General features: G+C 41.5%; 1 protein-coding gene across 1 annotated transcript; it reads left to right on the forward strand.

The window, feature by feature from the left end:
- Positions 1-1791: 1791 nt before the first annotated feature.
- Positions 1792-14812, forward strand: LOC115212828. The gene is made up of 5 exons (XM_029781599.2): positions 1792-2021; positions 2247-2404; positions 11462-11568; positions 13441-13545; positions 14698-14812. Exons 1-5 carry the CDS (start codon positions 1946-1948, stop codon positions 14810-14812), a joined length of 561 nt encoding a protein of 186 aa, XP_029637459.2. The 5' UTR covers positions 1792-1945.
- Positions 14813-21756: the final 6944 nt, after the last annotated feature.

The raw sequence follows: 21756 nt of genomic DNA on the forward strand, positions 1-21756 counted from the left end.
TAATGCACTTATACAAAAACAAAGGGAAGAAGAGTGTATGTGATAATCCCCTTTTTCAATAGAAGAATAAAGATAATCAAAAAGAATGGAGAAATGTGTTGTTATTGGTAAGCTCTTCTAGTGTAATTTATTTTATTGATACCTGTTGGATTAAAGGTAAACTGACTTTCGTGGGATTTGAACTCAGAATACAGAGAACTAAATAGAACAAAGCATTTAGTCTGGCACTCCATTCTGGACAGAATTTTTGGAACAACAGTCCTTCAAAGTTCCATGCTCCACAGAAAAGGAAAAGTGAGGTGGGCAGGCTTCCTTCATTTTCTTTTTAATCCTTTTTTTTATTTTGTTTCATACAAAGGAAAATTTCCTCAAAATTTCTGTCTTTCACATCCCATCCCTTAATTCTGTGCAATTTTTTCCATCTGGATCGTTTAGGAAATGATTATTCTGATTCATTCTGCTTTACATTCCACTTGGGTTGACTTTACCTTTCGTCCTGTGAGGGTTGATAAAATAAGCAGCAGTTGAATGTGTAACTAGTTCAGTTGATCATCCTAGAAACGGACGCTAGTTATACACGTCAGCCAAAGAGGTAATCTGTGATTGTTCAGTTTGCTAGAAATAACAGCCAAATCTCCCTCACACTATGGTCTAACATTTTAAAAATGAAAGACACAATAAAAATACAGAATGGCTCATTCTGGTCTGACCCGGATTTAAACTGACAGGTGTTGGTTGCAACCATTGCGAGTGTACCGCCAATACAAATTCACACGAACCACTTTCTTACTCTTGGTGTGCCTAGATTTACTGCCCCTTTTTTTTTTTTTTTGGTAATAATTTACTGCATCCACGGCTGTTTTTCAAAATCTCCGGAATGACTTCCACCTGCTTCCCCCCCTCCCCGTCAATTTTCTCCCAAATTTCTTTATTCAAAAAATTTTTTTTTGCCAAAAATCACCGTTTTCGGATACGGAAGTTCCGGAAAATTGCCAAAGATCGGCATTGTGAAATCCCGTCCCCTTCAGCAACTTCTTCAATTTTGACTTTTTTCCCTCAACACTAAACCTAAAACCGTAACCGTAAGTACAGAAATGTTTTGAATTTTGGCAATCTTTTGTCCGAATTATAATGTCTGTATTTTTCCGCATATTTAGAGAAAAAAAAAAATTCTTTAAAATTTTACAAAAAGTTTTGGAAATTTTTTCAGATTCATAATCTCCGTATTTTTCTGCATATTTTGAAAAAAAAATTTTTGAAAAAAAGTTAAAAATGAAGGAAATGGGGGTGGGGATGGTAATTTAAGAAATGTCGATTTTTGCCAATTTTTTTGCAGATTCCTATTCCCCGTAGGTGAGGGGGTGGGAGGTCGAAAAAATTTTTTTTTCGAAGTTTGGGTCTTTTGGGGGAACGGACGGAAGTCTACCGAAATCTCCTTCGGAATGGTACAATTGAATGGCTTGAATGTGGATAAAAATAGAAAAACACGGAAAAACTCCACGAAATATATGGAAAATAGGCGGAGGTAACGCATAGGCAGCCCACCCGTTTTCGGCGCAAGCCTAAACCTAATGTTAACCACCGGGTGTGCGTATTCTTTACCTTCACCTGAAAAATATCTCCAATAAAATTCTAATTGATAAATATAAATTTTAATTAAACAAAACACGTGAAGCGATTATCCTGGTGTGAGAATAACAAGCAGTTAATGCCTCGCTGTCTGTTGATTGGCGAAAATTACCCAAACTTCCCTAACTTTAATTCCAAACAACTTCAGATTCAGAACTGCATCGATACACCAAAATTGAAAAGAGTCTGAGCAAAATTAAAGGGAGCTGATTTTGCAAATGGAATTCACTCGATCCCAAGATGAAATTAAACTTCACACATAAATTTCTGCAGTAAATGGCAAGATGTTTACCCGTTACTAAGCAAAGCGCGTGTCATGGCGCTTCAGCTAAGGTTTTTTCATTTTACTTTGCTACTCACAGTCTCCATAATCACTCATATTTCGGCTGAAGGTTTGTATTTTCGTAGAATATTTCTCTTATGTTTAATAACCTCTTTTTCATACGTTCTTAGCCTTATATATAATAATATTGCATACAAAATACGCGTAACTAACGACCCGAGCAAGTTTTTGATGATGAGGTAGTATTTTTTTCTTTTCTTTTTCAGTGTTGTCGTAAACTACAAGAAGTTAATGCCACTTGCCAGTTTCTTATTTTAATTCTAAATATTTTCAGGAATTGGTAAAATTCATATTGGTGAATCTCGAAATTCAACCACTAGCAATACCAAGTTTTATAGCTGGCCTTTTTATCAGAAGACGGGTCTCCTACCAATATATTTAAGTGTACGAAATTATAGCATTGCTTCTGACGTTTTAAATCTCACTGAAAATGTAAGATAATTCTTTTGCATATTTTTTTCTCTTTGCTATTGCATTTTTGAAACTTTAATTGGTAAATCTTTGCTATCACACTCGTCTTCCAAAGAGAATATCCGTTGATTTATTATCTTCTGGGATTCCCTACACTCTGGCATAGTTCTTAAGTACATTGTATTTTTTTCTCGAGTTGAAGCAAACCATAAAATCAGCTGTAACTTGTTTTGTTTTCATATTTTTTGATAATTTCTTTGCATTTATGTATTTTCAATGTGTAAGATAACGATTCAATGAAAAACAATATTTTATAAATTTTGCCTCACTCCTTTCCATTTGTTTAAACTTTTTATTTGCATGTTTGAAAACGTGGACTGTTTGATTCGGCCAAAACTGTTTTTCCAAATAACTTTCTAAAATCAAATTTAAAACTTCGTTCAGCCGCGCCAAACAAATAATACTTCCTAATGACTTGTAGGTGCGCGGGATTTCCTGATACAACCTCAATTAATATAACTATAAAAAAACATTATTTAATTTTCTTTGATATGGATTCAGCCTTGAAATACAAACAGGCGCGAGTCGTTGTAAGATCGACTACTTACGACTAGCTAGCGCAGATGCGCGAGTGCGCGCACCGGGACCACTGTTCGCTAGAAGTACCATAAAGTATATTAAACGTTTTCATAAGTCAATACGGCGCTTTTACATTAAGCTTATCTCTACGGATATTCGCTCGAAATTCTAACCAACTCGCATTTTCGACCTTTCGTATCGGAGACGTCGTCAGATGTAAACAAACAACGAAGATGAAGAAAGGGCGTTGGACGTATATGCCATATTTCGAGGGGGAGGGGTTTGGCCCTTCATCAGCACCCATCTAACCCTTTAAGCCTAGTACTTATTCTATCGTTCTCTTTTGCCGAGCCGCTAAGTTACTGGGACGTAAACACACCAGCATCGGTTGTCAAGCGATGTTGGAGTGAAAAACAGACGCACACACACACACACATATATATATATACATCACGGGCTTCTTTCAGTTTCCGTCTACGAAATCCATTCACAAGGCTTTGGTCGGCCCGAGGCTATAGTAGAAGACACTTGCCCGAGGTGCCACGCAGTGGGACTGAACCCGGAACCATGTGGTTGGTAAGCAAGCTACTTACCACACAGCCACTCCTATGCCTATATATCGATTTTTTTCTTCTTTTTACGAAATACCACGTTCTTGGTTATGGAGGATCCGATTCTGAAAAAAAAAAAAAAAATTTAAAAACTCGCATTTTCAAAATCTCAATTCCCCACTCCCTTCAGTTTTCATTTTTTCCGGCTTTTTTTTTTTTTTTTTTTTTGAAATACGTAGAAAAATACGATTACGATTCTGAAAAAAATATTTTTTTGTAAAATTTCAATTTTTCAACAAGAGAGAAAAAAAACAATATATACCCTCAGGCCGTCAAGCAGGCTATCCACATGCTAGAAATAACAGCCAAATCTCACAAACAGCGATAACATAAAGAAATTTTGAAAATTTTTTTTTTTCAGAATTAGATCTTCCATAACAAAAACGTGGGATCCCGTTAAAATATATGTATGTGTATATAGCATGGCTTGGCTTCGCGACCGAAGATCTGGAAGGCTGTCCACATTGCGTGCATGCATGCTCATGACTGACAAGTCCGATATGGGAAAGGCAGGTTTGTGAGCAGTGTCCACAGACGAAGATAACATCCGGTGTGGTGTCAGAGGCGGCTCGCGCCTTCCTCCTGCGTCTCTTGTCTTTAAGCGCGTCTCTTCTTTGTTCCTCAAACTTGCTGACTGCGTTGAAGATCATGTGGCGCCAGACATCACGGTCCGCAGCCAGGTCTGACCAGCATTGGTGGTTAATATGACATGCTGTTAGAGACTTCTTGAGGCAGTCTTTGTAGCGCTTCCTCGGAGCTCCTCTCACTCGGTGGCCGGTGGAGAGTTCGCCAAACAGGGCAATCTTTGGAAGGCGATGGTTCCCCATTCTGGAGACATGCCCTGCCCATCGGAGATGGTACTTCAGTAGCGTGGCTTCAATGCTGGGGATCCCGGCTTGCTCCAAGACTTCAATGTTTGTGATGAAGTCACTCCAGTGAATGTTGAGGATGGTGCAGAGACATCGCTGGTGGAAGCGCTCAAGGAGATGGATGTGACTGTGGTAATTGATCCAGGTCTCTGAGCCGTAGAGAAGAGTGGTGAGAACCACGGCCTTGTAGATACTGATCTTTGTTTTGTTCTTCAGGCCACCACTGTGCCAAACACATTTGTACAATCTGCCAAAGGAGCTATTTGCCTTAGAAAGTCTATTGTTAATTTCCTTGTCGATCCTTGCATCGGATGAGATGATGCAGCCCAGGTATGTAAACTGCTGTGTTGATTTCAGCTCAGTACTGCAGATAGTGATGTGGGGTGGGCGGTATTCTTCTTGGGCTGTAGGTTGGTGAAGCACCTCCGTCTTCTTGAGGCTGACCTCAAGGCCAAAGAGCTGATAGGCATCTGCAAAGCAGGACATGATGCGCTGCAGAGCTCGCTCTGTGTGGGCAACAAGGACAGCGTCGTCTGCGAAGAGAAGGTCTGGAATCAACCTCTCCTGGGTCTTGGTGTGGGCTTGGAGACGCCGTAGATTGAAGAGACTGCCATCCAGACGATACCTAACATATACTCCGTCCTCATCCTCCATATCTTCAGTTGCATACTTGATCATCATGCTGAAGATAGTCGGTGCCAGGACGCAACCCTGCTTCATGCTGTTGGAAATGAGGAAGGGCTCCGACAGGTCAGCATTGAGTCTGATCTGACCATACTGATTCTCATGCAGCTGGATCACCATCTGTAGAAACTTGGTGGGACAGCCAAGTCGTTCCAGGATGAGCCATAGTCCTGTCCTGCTCACTGTGTCAAATGTTTTTGTAAGGTCGATGAAAGTAGCATAGAGTCCCCTGTTTTGTTCTTGGCACTTCTCCTGGAGTTGGCGGAGGACGAACACCATATCTGTTGTGCCTCTGTTGGCTCTGAGGTCAGTGCATAGCTGGGTTCTCCAAGCCAGGTGGTCCCACCACTCGTTCTGCATTTCTCTGTTTTCGCTGCAGGGTGCTGCATGCGCACCGAAAGGCAGTTTTCTTCACAAGACAGGCTGGTTGTGCGAGGTGGGCCTGATGAGCTGCCCTCTTCCTCGCTAGTAATTCCTGGATCTCCTTGTCATTTTCATTGAACCAGTCCTTGTTTTTCTTCTTCGTGTGCCCAAGAACTTCCTCAAATGTCTTAAGGATGGCTGATTTCAGGTTCTCCCACAAAGTGTCTATGGTGGTGTCATCAGTGCAGGGGGATTCTAGTCTTTGCTGCAGGTTTGCTTGGAACTTGATTTTCACTTCCTCCCGGCACAAGCTGTCGACACTGAGTTTCTTTATGGGGTTACCTTTCTTCTTGGGTTTGGGTTTGAACTGCAGTTTGAGCTTGCAGTGGACAAGGCGATGGTCGGTGTGGCACTCTGCACTGGGCATCACTCTTGTGTGTAGAATGTCTTTCAGGTCCCACTGGCGCACAAGCACATAGTCAAGTAGATGCCAATGTTTAGACCGGGGATGCATCCAAGTTGTTTTCAGACGGTCTTTCTGTTGGAAGATTGTGTTGGTAATAGCAAGTTGGTGCTCTGTGCAGAACTCGAGCAAAAGGTGCCCGTTGTCATTAAAGTCACCAATGTCTTCCAAGGACTCCTTTCCAAACCTCAAAGTCCTTCCCAACTCTTGCGTTTAAGTTGCCAAGGATCAGGACCTTGTCGTTTGCAGGGGTGTTGTTCAAGAGTCTGAGCAGATCAGAATAGAAGCTGTCTTTGTCCGCGGGATCTGCCAGTAGAGTTGGAGCATAAACACTGAAGAGAGTGAGATGTTGTTTGCCCTCCAGTGGTAGGCGCATGGATATGATGCGGTCCGAGTGGCCCGTGGGTAATGTTTCCAGTTTGGAGGTGATGGAATTCCTCACCATGAGTCCTACACCTGACACACGTTTTTCAGATAATGGTTTTCCGGACCAGAAGAGGGTGTAGCCAGCGCCATGTTCTTTGAGGCTGCCCTCGTCAGCGAAGTGGACCTCGCTGAGAGCTGCTATGTCAATGTTGAGACGGGAGAGTTCATGGGCTATGAGAGCCGAACGACGTTCCGGGCGGCTGCTGTCAGCCTTGTCTAGCATGGTCCTGACATTCCAGCAGGCAACTTTCAACTCCTGCTTACTTTCCTTTGGTTTTGTTTCCATGTTTGTTCGACCGCTCTGAAGATGCCCGTTGACTGCGGTTAGCCAACTGGGTATAGAGGAGATGAGCTTTGTTTAGGCGAACCTTTTCTACTGCCCCTCTCCATGTGGAGCAGGCAGTGCTCTCCCTAAATAGGGCTGCCTGGTCGCTCAGGATGCTGCCGAGTGGTGTCGTCACCTCTGGATCGACAACCAGGCGACCAAAGTCCTGAGCCACCAACATGTAGGGTTGAGACTACGGCTTCCAGTGACATCTTCCACTTTCGCCCCTTTCTCATCGCTGCAGGGCTTTTAGGATGGTTGGTCACAGAACGTGGACATGTCCTTTGGCCTGCACTAGGGAGTTTTTGAACTCGGAACCATGTAGTTCATAAGCAAGCTACTTGCCACACAACCACTCCTAAGCCTATATATATATAATATATATATATATATATATATATACACATGTGTCAGGTCACTTGAGTGTTACTGGTACCATGTAGTCCAGTACAACCTGTTACATGGTCGGGTCGTCGGCGACTAAACTGGCAACCCCACCAGGCTTGCTTGGTGAGGCGGGTGTTTGTTGGACACCCTGCAGGACAAAAAATAAGACCTGTCAAAGGGCGGAAGAACTACAGCGTAGTCAACGGCCAACTAACTCTCTGCTGCCTTGTAGATAGACTTTTTAGTCAAAGGCTCCAGGTGGGGTCCCCTAAGCTAACCCCCTACTCCGGCCTAGGCAACCGGGTAGTATACACCTACTGAAAACCATGGATCCTTTTCTCTCTTTCACCATGGTTTGGATGGCACAGGTAGGAGGGGCTCGTCAGCCATGGTTGGCAACCCTCCTAGGAGAGGATAACTCCGACTTCAAACCTACGGCCCGAGGATCTCGCTGTCACCGTCCCAGCTTGCTAGGCCATGGCAGATGAAACTTGTGCTTAAAGGGTGGGGGCCAGTTTGCACACACTGCACTTCACCTTAAAAAACTCCCTAGGTTGTACTGGACTACATGGTACCAGTAACACTCAAGTGACCTGACACGTGTATATATATATATATATATATATAGGCTTAGGAGTGGTTGTGTGGCAAGTAGCTTGCTTATGAACTACATGGTTCCGAGTTCAGTCGTACTGCGTAACACCTTGGGCAACTGTCTTCTTCTATAGCCTCAGGCCAGCCAAAGCCTTGTGAGTGGGTTTGGTTGACAGAAACTGAAAGAAGCCTGTCGTATGTATATATATATGTGTGTGTCTGTGTTTGTCCCCTCAACATCGCTTGACAAGCGATGCTGGTGTGCTTACCTCCCCGTAACTTAGCAGTTCAGCAAAAGAGACCGATAGAATAAGTACTAGGCTTACAAAGAATAAGTCCTGGGGTCGATCTGTTCAACTAAAGGCGGTGCTCCAGCATGGCCACAGTCAAATGACTGAAACAAGCAAGAGAGTGTATCCATTGTACCCGAATTTATGATGGAAAAATCGGATCTTGTGAACTTTCCAGAAGTCCCCAGGTCATCAGTGTGCATTTTTTCTTTTCATATTTGTTTTCCACACACTTGTTAACACCCCCAACAGGCTGGTTAATTTTTTTTTGTTCCCTGGTGAGGATCTTTATAACGACCGTTTTATTTTTACATGTTCTACACACTATATTGAGGGAGGAAATTCCGAATCTGCATTTCAAAATTTAACCACCACCCCCTCCCTCTCAAAAAAAAATTTTTTATTTTCACTTTTCCAAAAAAATTTTAAGGTGAAATACGTAGAAAAATACGGAAATTATGGTTCTGACAAAAAAAAATTTGTAAAATCTCAATTTGTCAAAAATAAATAAAATAAACACCCCCTTTTGCTCCACCCCACGACAAGAAGTGAAATTAAAGTGTTTTCTCTGCTAATGTTTCAAACACGAATAGAATTATAAAATAGCAGACGCAAAAAGTATCTAAAGAGAAAACCAGACAATGCTAGAAACACGTTTTCAAAATTTTAATACAAATTACCAAAGAAGAAAAAATTTCAAAATTTAAATCTACCCCCAACTGGAAATTTGATAAACTAGAAACAACAGTCAAACCGAGAAGCAACTTTCTAAATATGAATTACCAAAAGAGAAAAAAAAATTCTTTTAATGTCATTTTGTTGTGTGTGGGTGCAAAAAATTTTTACATCCCTCTCTTAATTCCAAAAGACCCTCAACCACAACATGTTGGGTTATGTTCGTCATGGAACATAAATTAAAAAAAAACACTTTAATTTCTTGTCCTAGGGTGGAGAGGGGGGAGTTATTTTAATTGAAATTTTTACAGAATTTTCTTTTTTAGAATCATAATCTCTGTATTTTTCTACGTATTTCGCCAAAAGAATTTTTTAAAAAGCGAAAATTTAAGAAATTTATATGTGTGTGTGTGGGGGGATTTAAATTTTGAAATGCAGATTCGGAATATCCACCCTCGATATAGTGTGTTCCTGAAACAAAAAAAAAATGCAAAGGGTATACAGTTCTTGATTTTTACCTTCTCCGCCATTATATACAATGGTGTAACCTTTACTAAGCAATGTGTTCGGGGATGGTTAAAGGATTAAATGTGTGCTGATGAAGGGCCCCCCCCCCAAAAAAAAACAAATATGGCATATATGCTCGTTACTCCTTCGACTCTGATGTCTCGGATATGAAATATAACAAAAATCAGTGCTGGCTGTATTTTGTAGAGATAACAAGAAACGCTCTTTCATTGTGTGATGGCATTAAAGTTTATTTTACATCAATGTTACCGAAAGAGGACAACAGAAATTATTGGGTGAGGAAGTGGAGAATTTACTTCTAAAAATATTAATATGGATTTTTTTTTTTTCTGTTGTCTACCAGTGTGCACGGTTCAATACTAATCATGCAGTGACTGTGTGTACAGGGACTCTAGTGCATTGCTCTTGGTGGGGGGGGGGGCAGCGAGGGTCTATAATGCTGTTAACTCTGCCCTGTTCATAATTTCTACTCATAAACAATTGAAGTCATTTGGTTCTCTCCTTATTGTGTAAGTTTTTCATTTTTGGCTTCAAAAACTTTTCTAAACTTTTGCAAAAATTTTTCATTGAATTTTACTTATTCATACAAAAAATAAAAACGCTCTACATGGTTGCTCGACCCGCTTGATATAACCACCAAATATCCTTCAGATCATACCTCTCTACAAAAAAGTGCTTCAGATAATGTGGTCTAGGGTTCCTTACATTTAAGAAAAAGATGGGATGGTCATGGCAGGAATGCCTCTGATCATAGTGCTACAGAGGGAAAGAGTGAGCCAAAGAGGCATCAGATGTAGTGTGCAAGAGGGAAGACTGGGCTAGTATGGTTATGTGGGTGGGGACAGCTACGTAAAGAAGTGTTAAATGTTGATAGAATCTGCAGAAGAGGGAGACATTAGACAAAACGGTAAAAAGTGACCTTCAGATGTTGAACCTCACAGCAATGACAAAGGACTGAAATGATTGATGAGTTGCTGTGTTTGAGAAGGCCCTTTCTGTCCAGTCCTTTCTGCCTCCATCCATGTCCAGTCCTTTCTGCCTCCATCCATGTCCAGTCCTTTCTGCCTCCATCCATGTCCAGTCCTTTCTGCCTCCATCCATGTCCACTCCTTTCTGCCTCCATCCATGTCCACTCCTTTCTGCCTCCATCCATGTCCACTCCTTTCTGCCTCCATCCATGTCCAGTCCTTTCTGCCTCCATCCATGTCCAGTCCTTTCTGCCTCCATCCATGTCCAGTCCTTTCTGCCTCCATCCATGTCCAGTCCTTTCTGCCTCCATCCATGTCCAGTCCTTTCTGCCTCCATCCATGTCCAGTCCTTTCTGCCTCCATCCATGTCCAGTCCTTTCTGCCTCCATCCATGTCCAGTCCTTTCTGCCTCCATCCATGTCCAGTCCTTTCTGCCTCCATCCATGTCCAGTCCTTTCTGCCTCCGACACATCTTCCTCTTTTCCTTCTCTTTTTCTCCAACTGCTGCTACCACGTGTCTTCTCTACAGCAAGACACCTGATTCGGTCCCCCCTACCATACCTGGATCTCTAATCATCTGGCATCAAAGTCACCTCTTTCAGTACTCTCAACTACCTCAGTTGAGAGGTTTGTCTTGCAAGGTTCCTGCTCATCTCACTGTTGGTGCCACATAAAAATCACTCTGTAAAGTGGTTGACCGTAGGAAGAGCATCTAATTGTAGGAACCCTAACCCAATTGTAGGACTGCAGAGCTTGGTGCAGTCCTCAGGCTTGCCAGCTTCTGTCGAACTATCCAATTTGTGTCAGCATCATCATCATCATCGTTTAACGTCCGTTTTCCATGTTAGCATGGGTTGGACGGTTTGACCGGGGTCTGGGAAGCCAGGAGGCTGCACCAGGCTCCAGTCTGATCTGGCAGTGTTTCTACGGCTGGATGCCCTTCCTAACGCCAACCACTCCGTGAGCGTAGTGGGTGCTTTTTACGTGTCATCGGCACAGGTGCCAGGGCAGGCTGGCAACGACCGCAATCGGTTGGTGCTTTTTATGTGCCACCAGCATGGAAGCCAGTCAAGGCGGCGCTGGCATAAGCCACAGATGATGGTGATGATCACAATAGATGTGTTTGTATGTGTTGAGCAAGAAAGGAAAAGCTATGTTGCTTGTTGCAATCCCCAGCAAGTTTATTTTACAGTTATTTCATCGAATAATATAACAGCTTAATTGTTTTTCATTTTCATTATGCTAAGGAAATAGCCAAAATTAAGATATGAATATTTTAGAATTCATTAGATTTTAGTTCTATCATTCTCTTGCAGGTAACTGTTTACTGTCAACAAAATCCAAGCACCAATGGGTTTAGTTTGGTTCAGTTCTCACCTTTACACTTGATCCCTCCGATTACAGAAGGCTATGTCTCAGTAGAGTAAGTGGTGTTTTCCTTCTAAAAATACGAAATTTATAATTTAAATGTACTTGTATATAATTTTTAGTAGTTGAAAATATTGATCTATATTTAAAGATTATCTAATATTTAGCATTTCAAACAAAAAAAAATTAATATATTAACAGAATTTTTTAATAACTAATCTTTTGTTTCATTTAACATGTTTTCCCATGCTAGCATGTCTTAGATGGAAGGAAATGGAGGTAGGAGTTTTATGGCTGGATGCCAGTGGCATGTAAAGTGCACCCACTACACTCTCGGAGTGGTTGGCATTAGGAAGGGCATCCAGCTGTAGAAACCCTGCCAGATCAAGATTGGAGCTTGATGCGGCCGTTTGGTTCGCCAGCCCTCAGTCAAAATCGTCCAACCCATGCTAGCATGGAAAGCGGACGTTAAATGATGATGATGATGATGATGATGCTTTTCCCGTCCTCAACCATTTTGAAACCATCTGATTTTCCAGTAAAGGATTTTTTTTATTCCAGTAGAATTTGAAAATGCAGAGTTTGTGGAAGATTTGTTGACAGATATCATCACTGGATCTGTTGCTTACTACTTTTGTAAATATTCACACACACACACACACAAACTTCTTTTAGTTTCCATTTATGAAATTCCATCACTGTGGATCTAGAGTGAAAACAGTTGTCCAAGGTGTCTTGCAGCGGGATTGAACCTGAAGCTGTACTTCCATCCCTGTATTTTGCTAGCCAGTGAGTTCAATTCCCACAACTATATTGATTTCAGTATACTTGAGAGAAAAACAAAATATTAACTCCAAAAATACGCAATTCAAATTATGTGAATAGAATTTACTGGTTGCACTCTGGCTGCCTGTCAATATTTTCTTTCTCAAAAAGTCATTTATCGAATAGTAATTGATCTTAGAAGATAAACAAGAATTGCAAATAAATTTCTGCAAACATTTTGTTGATGCAGACATTACATTCTCAGAACCCTGGGAATTCAAGAAAGCCTTGTTACACAAACTTTAAAGTTTTTTCTAATTTCTTTTCTCCTTCTACAGCCTCGTGTTTCAAATCTGTTCTTTATAGTTTACTTCAAAAGATCAAATATATTCTCTTGTGCTTGACCTGCAATAATTACAGAACAGCTCTGAATGGCTGTTTCGTAACTAGAGAGAAAAAGTGCCAAATTCCAGTTTATTAACTGAAAAAGCATGTTCAAGTCTCACAGATTATCCTTTCTTTTAAGCTGTTCATTTTGTTTTTAAGCTGGTTCTTTTTGGCAGTCTGAACAAAATAAATATGTCTCTAAAAACTTGTTGATATTATGGCAAACATATCAATCAACTCCTTTTAGTTTTGTCTTTTTTTCTTCCTGTAGAAGCCTCCATACAATATTTTGTGCAAGCAGATTAATTAAAATTAAAAAAGAAAAACAAAATGCAAGAAAAGGAGAACCTTCTGAAACATTGAGGTTCTGAGGAAGAATAACATTGATATTTTGTTAATCAACTTCTGAGTGTGGAGTAATGGAGATGCTGGGGATGTGCTCGAGAGATCTTTTAATGTTTTTCTGTTCTAAACAATATTCTATTGTGAATAAAGATACTTTCATTTCTCGTTGATAAATTTCTTTCATATCCAAAATGGCATTGGGAATTCAGAAAATAAACTTGAGTAATATATATTTTGCAAGAAAAGGATTTAGTTTGACAAAATATTACATTAGAACTAAAAATAGAAATCCTTTTTGCAAAAGATACAAATTAGTTTTAAAGTAAAACCTTGACTAAATTGTTGTGAATAATAATGGTTTGTATCTAGAAATGTTTCTTCTGTTGTCATATATCAATGCAGTTCCTCTTTTGTATGAAAATATTTGTAGATTTCTACATCCTGGTCGGCCTGTTACGGTTCAATGCTTCGGTACATCAAGGAATTTAAGCCTTAATCCGCAGTTCTTAAATGATACATCTCTCAGCAAACCCAGGTATTCTTTATTTTTTTAAATTTAGATGATGATAAATTGTTTTATATCCACTTTTAATGCTAACAGAAGTGGAGGAAGGGTGTTGTGTTCATGAGTATTTATATATGGACCAAAAACAAACAAAGTCTACAGAAATGAAATAAATTAATTTTGCTGTGGAGAAATGGAAGAGAGTGATATTTCCTGATGGTTTGTTCTTTGTAAAGATAGAAAAGAGAAAAAATTGTTACAGAAAAATCTAAGTGTATTAAGCATCTCGCATAAAAAGTAGTTGAGGAATAGAAATGGGGTAAGTTATGATTGTTTCTGACAATGTATTATGAGTGGTAAGTGAATATAGATGATGCATTGAAAGAAGAGTTTGAGGGGCTGAGTGGAGTACAAATAATTGGCCTACTAGATGAATCGGAATGTAGACTGTTATGATAAAAATATTTATTTGTATTGGCAAGATAATATGTAGGGCTTGGAGAGATGCCTGATGTGTGGGGGAGGAATGGAATGAAGAAAAACCAATTGGCTTCTGACACTTTGTTGTGGATGTCCCTAAGCAAAAAGTAAACCATTTGCTGGTTGGAAACTTCCAAAAGCAAGATAGCACTGGGAGTGACCTGCAAGAGTTAAGTTTCATTAGACACTCAGAAGTTGTTCTCTAAATTAGTTAATCTTTGAGAAGGTTCTTCAATATTTATTGAGCCCCAGACTCAACATTTAATGCAATGAATTACATTTTTAGCAGAGTAAATGAGGTGATGAGTAACATGGATAGTGGGTCGTGTAGTGTTTTGGATGAAGAGAGAAATGTGTTGCAATGGGAATAACAAAAAACAGAAAATGATGCAGTCTGGATGTGGCAACAGGTAAAAGAGCTGTGCACGAGAAGATTGACAAGTTGTAGTCACATCTAAAGGAGGAGGAGGAGGAGAGAGGAGAGAGGCTGTTTGGCAAATGGAAGGGTCAGATTGAAAGAAACAAAAGTTGCATGGGTAGGTGTAGGGGAAGGAGACCTACTTGACTGGAGGCAGGTCGAGAACATGAACCCTGCCCAGACCCCCCTTGTATTAGTAGCTTGTTTCTTTATATTATGTACATTAAATATACACACAGACACGAGAAAATGTTCATTTACATTCTTTTTAATTTTATTTGTAGGCTGCTGGTTATTACGAGGTCACCAGTTGTAAACGTTTGCAACACCAGCATCATTATTCCTTTCAGAAACCAATCCAGAAATATAACAGGTGTTATTACTGCCATGTTAAGGTAAACAATGATAGTTCATTTAAAAAAAAAAGAACCTTATTTAGTTCTTTAACCTTTGATCCTCACCCTGAAACTGAAGGGTGTCTTTGCTGACTTCCCCTGAAACTGAAGGGTGTCTTTGCTGACTTCCCCTGAAACTGAAGGGTGTCTTTGCTGACTTCCCCTGAAACTGAAGGGTTTCTTTGCTGACTTCCCCTGAAACTGAAGGGTGTCTTTGCTGACTTCCCCTGAAATTGAAGGGTGTCTTTGCTGACTTCCCCTGAAACTGAAGGGTGTCTTTGCTGACTTCCCCTGAAACTGAAGGGTGTCTTTGCTGACTTCCCCTGAAACTGAAGGATTTCTTTGCTGACTTCCCCTGAAACTGAAGGGTGTCTTTGCTGACTTCCCCTGAAACTGAAGGGTTTCTTTGCTGACTTCCCCTGAAACTGAAGGGTGTCTTTGCTGACTTCCCCTGAAACTAAAGGGTGTCTTTGCTGACTTCCCCTGAAACTGAAGGGTGTCTTTGCTGACTTCCCCTGAAACTGAAGGGTGTCTTTGCTGACTTCCCCTGAAACTGAAGGATTTCTTTGCTGACTTCCCCTGAAACTGAAGGGTGTCTTTGCTGACTTCCCCTGAAACTGAAGGGTTTCTTTGCTGACTTCCCCTGAAACTGAAGGGTGTCTTTGCTGACTTCCCCTGAAACTGAAGGGTTTCTTTGCTGACTTCCCCTGAAACTGAAGGGTGTCTTTGCTGACTTCCCCTGAAACTGAAGGGTTTCTTTGCTGACTTCCCCTGAAACTGAAGGGTTTCTTTGCTGACTTCCCCTGAAACTGAAGGGTGTCTTTATTGACTTCCCCTGAAACTGAAGGGTTTCTTTGCTGACTTCCCCTGAAACTGAAGGGTGTCTTTGCTGACTTCCCCTGAAACTGAAGGATTTCTTTGCTGACTTCCCCTGAAACTGAAGGGTGTCTTTGCTGACTTCCCCTGAAACTGAAGGGTGTCTTTGCTGACTTCCCCTGAAACTGAACGGTGTCTTTGCTGACTTCCCCTGAAACTGAACGGTTTCTTTGCTGACTTCCCCTGAAACTGAAGGGTTTCTTTGCTGACTTCCCCTGAAACTGAAGGGTGTCTTTGCTGACTTCCCCTGAAACTGAAGGGTGTCTTTGCTGACTTCCCCTGAAACTGAAGGGTGTCTTTGCTGACTTCCCCTGAAACTGAAGGGTGTCTTTGCTGACTTCCCCTGAAACTGAAGGGTTTCTTTGCTGACTTCCCCTGAAACTGAAGGGTTTCTTTGCTGACTTCCCCTGAAACTGAAGGGTTTCTTTGCTGACTTCCCCTGAAACTGAAGGGTGTCTTTGCTGACTTCCCCTGAAACTGAAGGGTGTCTTTGCTGACTTCCCCTGAAACTGAAGGGTGTCTTTGCTGACTTCCCCTGAAACTGAAGGGTGTCTTTGCTGACTTCCCCTGAAACTGAAGGGTGTCTTTGCTGACTTCCCCTGAAACTGAAGGGTGTCTTTGCTGACTTCCCCTGAAACTGAAGGGTGTCTTTGCTGACTTCCCCTGAAACTGAAGGGTGTCTTTGCTGACTTCCCCTGAAACTGAAGGGTTTCTTTGCTGACTTCCCCTGAAACTGAAGGGTTTCTTTGCTGACTTCCCCTGAAACTGAAGGGTGTCTTTGCTGACTTCCCCTGAAACTGAAGGGTGTCTTTGCTGACTTCCCCTGAAACTGAAGGGTTTCTTTGCTGACTTCCCCTGAAACTGAAGGGTGTCTTTGCTGACTTCCCCTGAAACTGAACGGTGTCTTTGCTGACTTCCCCTGAAACTGAAGGGTTTCTTTGCTGACTTCCCCTGAAACTGAAGGGTGTCTTTGCTGACTTCCCCTGAAACTGAAGGGTGTCTTTGCTGACTTCCCCTGAAACTGAAAGGTTTCTTTGCTGACTTCCCCTGAAACTGAAGGGTGTCTTTGCTGACTTCCCCTGAAACTGAAGGGTGTCTTTGCTGACTTCCCCTCCTTCCCACAGCCTTGGGTCAGTATGTTTGATGTTCAGCTTCAACTTGGGTTCATTGATGAAAATAGTCAACTGCTATCAGCATGTGTAAGAGTCAAATGCTTGTTTTGTTTTCCCTTTTGCTGATATTTCTCAGCATCCTTTTACTGCTTGCCCACATCCTTTCATCCTGTTGTTTGTAGGAATACATCTGAGAAGTCAACAATTGATTTAAAAACTAATTATTTGTTCCATTAAGTTGATAACACCTCTTACTCTAAGGTTTATTTTAGAAATAATTATTTTTCTTTACCGTATATTTTTGTAAGTCATTGGGTAACACAGTTTCAGACTACGTTACCTGCCTTTGTAGGTTTTAGTGGAATCTATTGTTTAAATTCTGAATTCAAATTAATAATAGCTTCATCAAAGGAAACTTTCATGTGTTCATTTTATGTACCATTATAATTTATATCTCTCACACATTTCCTTAATTTGCAACATATTCTTTCACTCATGAAAATTTATCACACGATCACACAGTCTTTCGTCTCTAATCTTGTCTTTCTCCAAGTCCCGGAACCATTCCGCCTGCGTGTACTGACCCCCCCCCCCACTGGCTCATCTATCGGCCTTCACTCTCTCTTTAATTCCTAGCACATGGTGCCAGTTCGCCCTCGCACCCCTCCACCTGTACCGGAAGTCCCTATCTTGTCTTCCTTTGCTTGTCTCCCATGAACATCTCTAAAGGCCTTACGCCAACCCCACCCCTACTATATAAGGTAATGATCATACAGTGCAAAACACGATAGTGTACTGTAAGCAGGTTGAACTTAAGATCATTGCTTTGCTTATGAATTCTGCCAAATGCAAGCTCTTTTTTCAGGTACATGACGCCACTGTCCCCTGCCCTGGACAGAAAGACCGATTCTATGACTCCCTCTTGCAGACTACCGCATTGACGAATGACAGGGACCTTCTCTTCATGGCAGGTGACTTCAATGGACATGTTGGACAGCATGTTGGGGGCTTCCATGGCATATATGGAGGCTAGGGTTTTGGCTCTTGCAATGAGGAGGGAACCAGGCTGCTGGAGTTCTGTGACACAAATAAGCTTATGGTTTTCAACACTGTCTTCAGGAAACCTACAAGCCACCTAGTCACCTACCGCTCTGGCAGACACACTAGTCAGATCGACTTCATCCTCACCAGAAAAAGGGAAAGATGGTTGCTTATAAATGCCAAAACCTTCCCAGGCGAAGAATGTACCCCTCAACATAGATTAGTAGTTAGCAACTTCAGGATCAGGGCTAAATGGTTGCCCAGAAGAAGACCATCCTGGAGGAGAAGGGTCTGGAAACTTATAGATCCTGCAAATGGGCAGAGATTTAGAAACGTATTGCTTGAAGCCTTTAATGAAATAGAAGGGGATATAGCTTCACATGGTATAGAAGACAACTGGAGGTACCTACAGGGACAACCTGCTAAGGGCCACCGACCAGATCTGTGGCTGGTACAAAGTCCCCTCTCGACCCAAAATAACATGGTGGTGGAAAAATGTTGACAGGGCTATTAGACAAAAGAAACAGACTTGGAAGGACTAGAAGAACGGTGGTAGCAGGGAAGTGTATCAGATTGCCAGAAGGGAAGCTAGGAGGCAGGTTTATTTAGCCAGAGGAGAAGCAGATAAGAAAAAAATTTTGCCAATGTTCTGCGCTGAGAGGACAAAAGACTTGAGGTATTTTTGCGTTGCAAAGACAGTGAGTGAGAGAGAATCATTACGTGGTAGGAGAGAAATGTGTTCACATGGATGATGGGTCACTTGCGCTGAGTGAGGATGCAAAGAGAGAGGTTTGGAGACGCCACTATGAAAGGTTGCTGAATAAAGAAAATGGATGGGAGAAAGAGAGTCTGCCGAATGTCGACCCAATAGAGGGACCAGCTATCTGAGTTGACAGTTGCTTGGTAGTCAAGGCAATTAGAAGCATGAAGACAGGAAGGCCCCAGGCCCATCAGGAATCACCGCAAAGATGCTCAAAATATCTGGCAGTGTCGGCTATAGCCTGGTCACCCATATAGTTAACCAGGTGATACACGAAGGAGTCATACCCAATGACTGGTGTAGCAGCATAAGTCAATTGCTACAAAGGTAAAGGTAACGCTTGAGATACAATTAATTACAGAGGTATCAAGCTGTTGGATCAGGTAATGAAGGTTACGGAGAGGGTCATAGCCCAACTGATTAGGGAGAGAGTCAGTTGGATGACATGCAGTTTGGTTTCGTGCCAGGGAAAAGCACCACTGATGCCATATTTCTGGTAAGACAGCTGCAGGAAAAATACCTAGCCAAAGATAAGCCCCTGTACCTGGCTTTCATTGACATGTAGAAAGCCTTTGACAGGGTCCCCTGATCCCTTATCTGGTGGTCAATGAGGAAACTAGGGATAGATGAATGGTTAGTGAGAGCTGTACAAGCCATGTACAGGGACGCTGTAAGTAAGGTGAGGATTGGAAACAAGTACACTGAAGAATTCAGGGTAGAGGTAGGGGTCCACCAAGGTTCAGTCCTCAGCCCCCTCCTATTTATCATAGCCCTCCAGGCAATAATGGAGGAATTCAAGACAGAATACCCCTGGGAGCTCCTCTATGCTGATGACCTTGCTCTAATTACTGAGTCACTATCAGAACTAAAGAAGTTTCAGGTGTGGAAGCAAGGATTATAATCGAAGGGCCTTAGAGTCATCCTAGCTAAAACCTAAGTCCTAATAAGTAGGAAGGCAGACAAACCACAAATCCCTTCAGGTAGATGGCCCTGCTTGATCTGTAGAAAAGGCATAGGTGATGTACCCAGTGTAAGCTATGGACACATAAGAGGTGCAGCAATATCAAAGGAAGGCTAACTGGGAAGAGAGTTTTTGTATGTGGCAGATGCTCAGGAGCAACAAACACTGAAAATGTGCAGAGACCAACTTCCACCACATTTCGTCCTTTTGGGGGTCGATAAATTAAGTATCAGTTTTGTACAGGGGTCAATCTGATCAACTGGCCCCCTCCCTAACAATTGTTCCTAGAGTACGAAAGAATATTTCTATAGTGATAAAATACTAGCAGGTTTAACTGTTCCTCTGAACAACAAATAGCATCAAAAATCTCCCATGACAGTTGCTGCTCAAAATCCATCCATATCGTTAGTGCTATGGACCTTTCCTAAGAAATTAATAAACTTTCCTGCATATACACTCCTCATCTGCTAATCCTCATCATCGTTTAACATTCACTTTCCATGCTGGCATGGGTTGGACAATTTGACTGGGGATTGGCAAGCCAGGAGGCCACACCAGGCTTCCACCTGATCTGGCAATGTTTCTACAGCTGGGTGCCCTTCCTAACACCAGCCACCCCAAGAGTGTAGTGGATGCTTTTTACGTGCCACCGGCACAAGAGCCATTCAGGCGGCACTGGTATCAGCCATGTTTGTATGGTGCTTTTTACATGCCACCAGCACAGGTGCCACTAGCAATGGCCCATGCATGCATGGTGTTTATTGCGTGCCATCAGCATGGGAGCCAGTCAGGTGGAACTGGCATTGGCCACAACTACAATTTCCATTTGATTGGATTCTGATTTAAACTTGACTCAATGAGTCCCCTCAATCATGGCGTGTTGCCCAATGATTCAAAGGTACTTTTTAACTCCTCTGATTTACTTTCTTAATCTTCACTATTTACATTCCCTTCTTCAAATCTCATTTGTACATAACCAGGCAGCTCTTTGTAATTATAGTAACTCCCAGTGGGATATACCCTAACCTCTTAATCTTAAAGGTCACAATGGCAACATATCACATAGCACTCTCTCTTTTTACTATTAGCGTGACATTAAAGGCAGTTGACTTAGTTGAAGTCAAGGAGGTACCTGAATTTGAGATAATTTCTAATGAAGATGTGTATTTTCACCTAAAGAAGTTTTAATGATGTGTGTAAATCTTTTTGTCATGAAAGATTTTATAGAGCTGGTCTCTGCTGAGCAGCTCTCATGAGAAGACCCCAAAGTTAGAAAAAGTAATTTTTCTGCTATTTACAATAAATATTCTGTATCATGCTCACAAAAATTTATTGCACAAATGGTTAGGATTTAAAAAAAAACCTGTTATTTACTCTCAGGTCCCAAATAATGGCGGGGCTAAGTGGGGGAGTTGGACTTTTGCTTAAATTCATATAAGCAGGTGGGTTGGAACAAACGGGGGTGGGTGGGAATCAGTAACTATGTATGAAAATTAGGGGAAAAGGCATCTTAAAGCACATATAACACAACAAGGCAAAAGAAAGTAACAAGATGCAAGTGAAATTAGCACATACTTGTGCTTCAAACGTTCACTTTAGTTAAGATATATGTTTGGATTATAAAAATAAGACATTTGTTAATTATGGTAATTATAGGATTAAGTGCTGTGGACTAAACAGATATTGATACAAGCAACATGTCTTAAAAAGAAAAAAAAGACAATGAAAAGAGTATAATTATGTTTCATGAACTTGCAGTATTTATTATACATAATAAAATATAACACTCCATAAGTAAGCAATAGACTCCTGATCTTTGTCTCTGTCCTTCTGTAGGTTTCTTGGTTTTGATATTCACTTCTTTACGGATCACCAAGCTTCGCTGACTGTTGACATGAGTTTGCTTTGATATGCCGAGAAAAGTGTAGAGGTCTTGTTTTCATCCAACACTTGTATTTTTTGGAGGAAGGGGGCATCTTTATTAACATGATGGTCACTTCTGATTCCTTACAAAAGAGAGCTTCCTGTTATCATGTTTGGCTCCTGTGAAACCACCATGGGGATTTCTCCAGATGAGTCGATCACCTCCAAAAGATTCCCAGATGGTTTGCTTTCATCTTCTGACTCACTTTCAGCAGCTTCTTCCTCAGTGCCATCACCATCAAACAGTTCTGAACCTTCAATATTATTTGCATGCT

This window comes from Octopus sinensis, linkage group LG6, assembly GCF_006345805.1.
Source record: "Octopus sinensis linkage group LG6, ASM634580v1, whole genome shotgun sequence".
Taxonomy (NCBI): Eukaryota; Metazoa; Mollusca; class Cephalopoda; order Octopoda; family Octopodidae; genus Octopus; species Octopus sinensis.

Excerpts from the sequence above, each read along its gene's own strand:
- LOC115212828 (XM_029781599.2), top strand. The coding sequence starts at position 1,946 with ATGGCGCTTCAGCTAAGGTTTTTTCATTTTACTTTGCTACTCACAGTC. Across the intron at positions 2,022-2,246 it reads CACTCATATTTCGGCTGAAG|GAATTGGTAAAATTCATATT; the intron begins GTTTGTATTTTC and ends AAATATTTTCAG. Across the intron at positions 11,569-13,440 it reads GAAGGCTATGTCTCAGTAGA|ATTTCTACATCCTGGTCGGC; the intron begins GTAAGTGGTGTT and ends AAATATTTGTAG.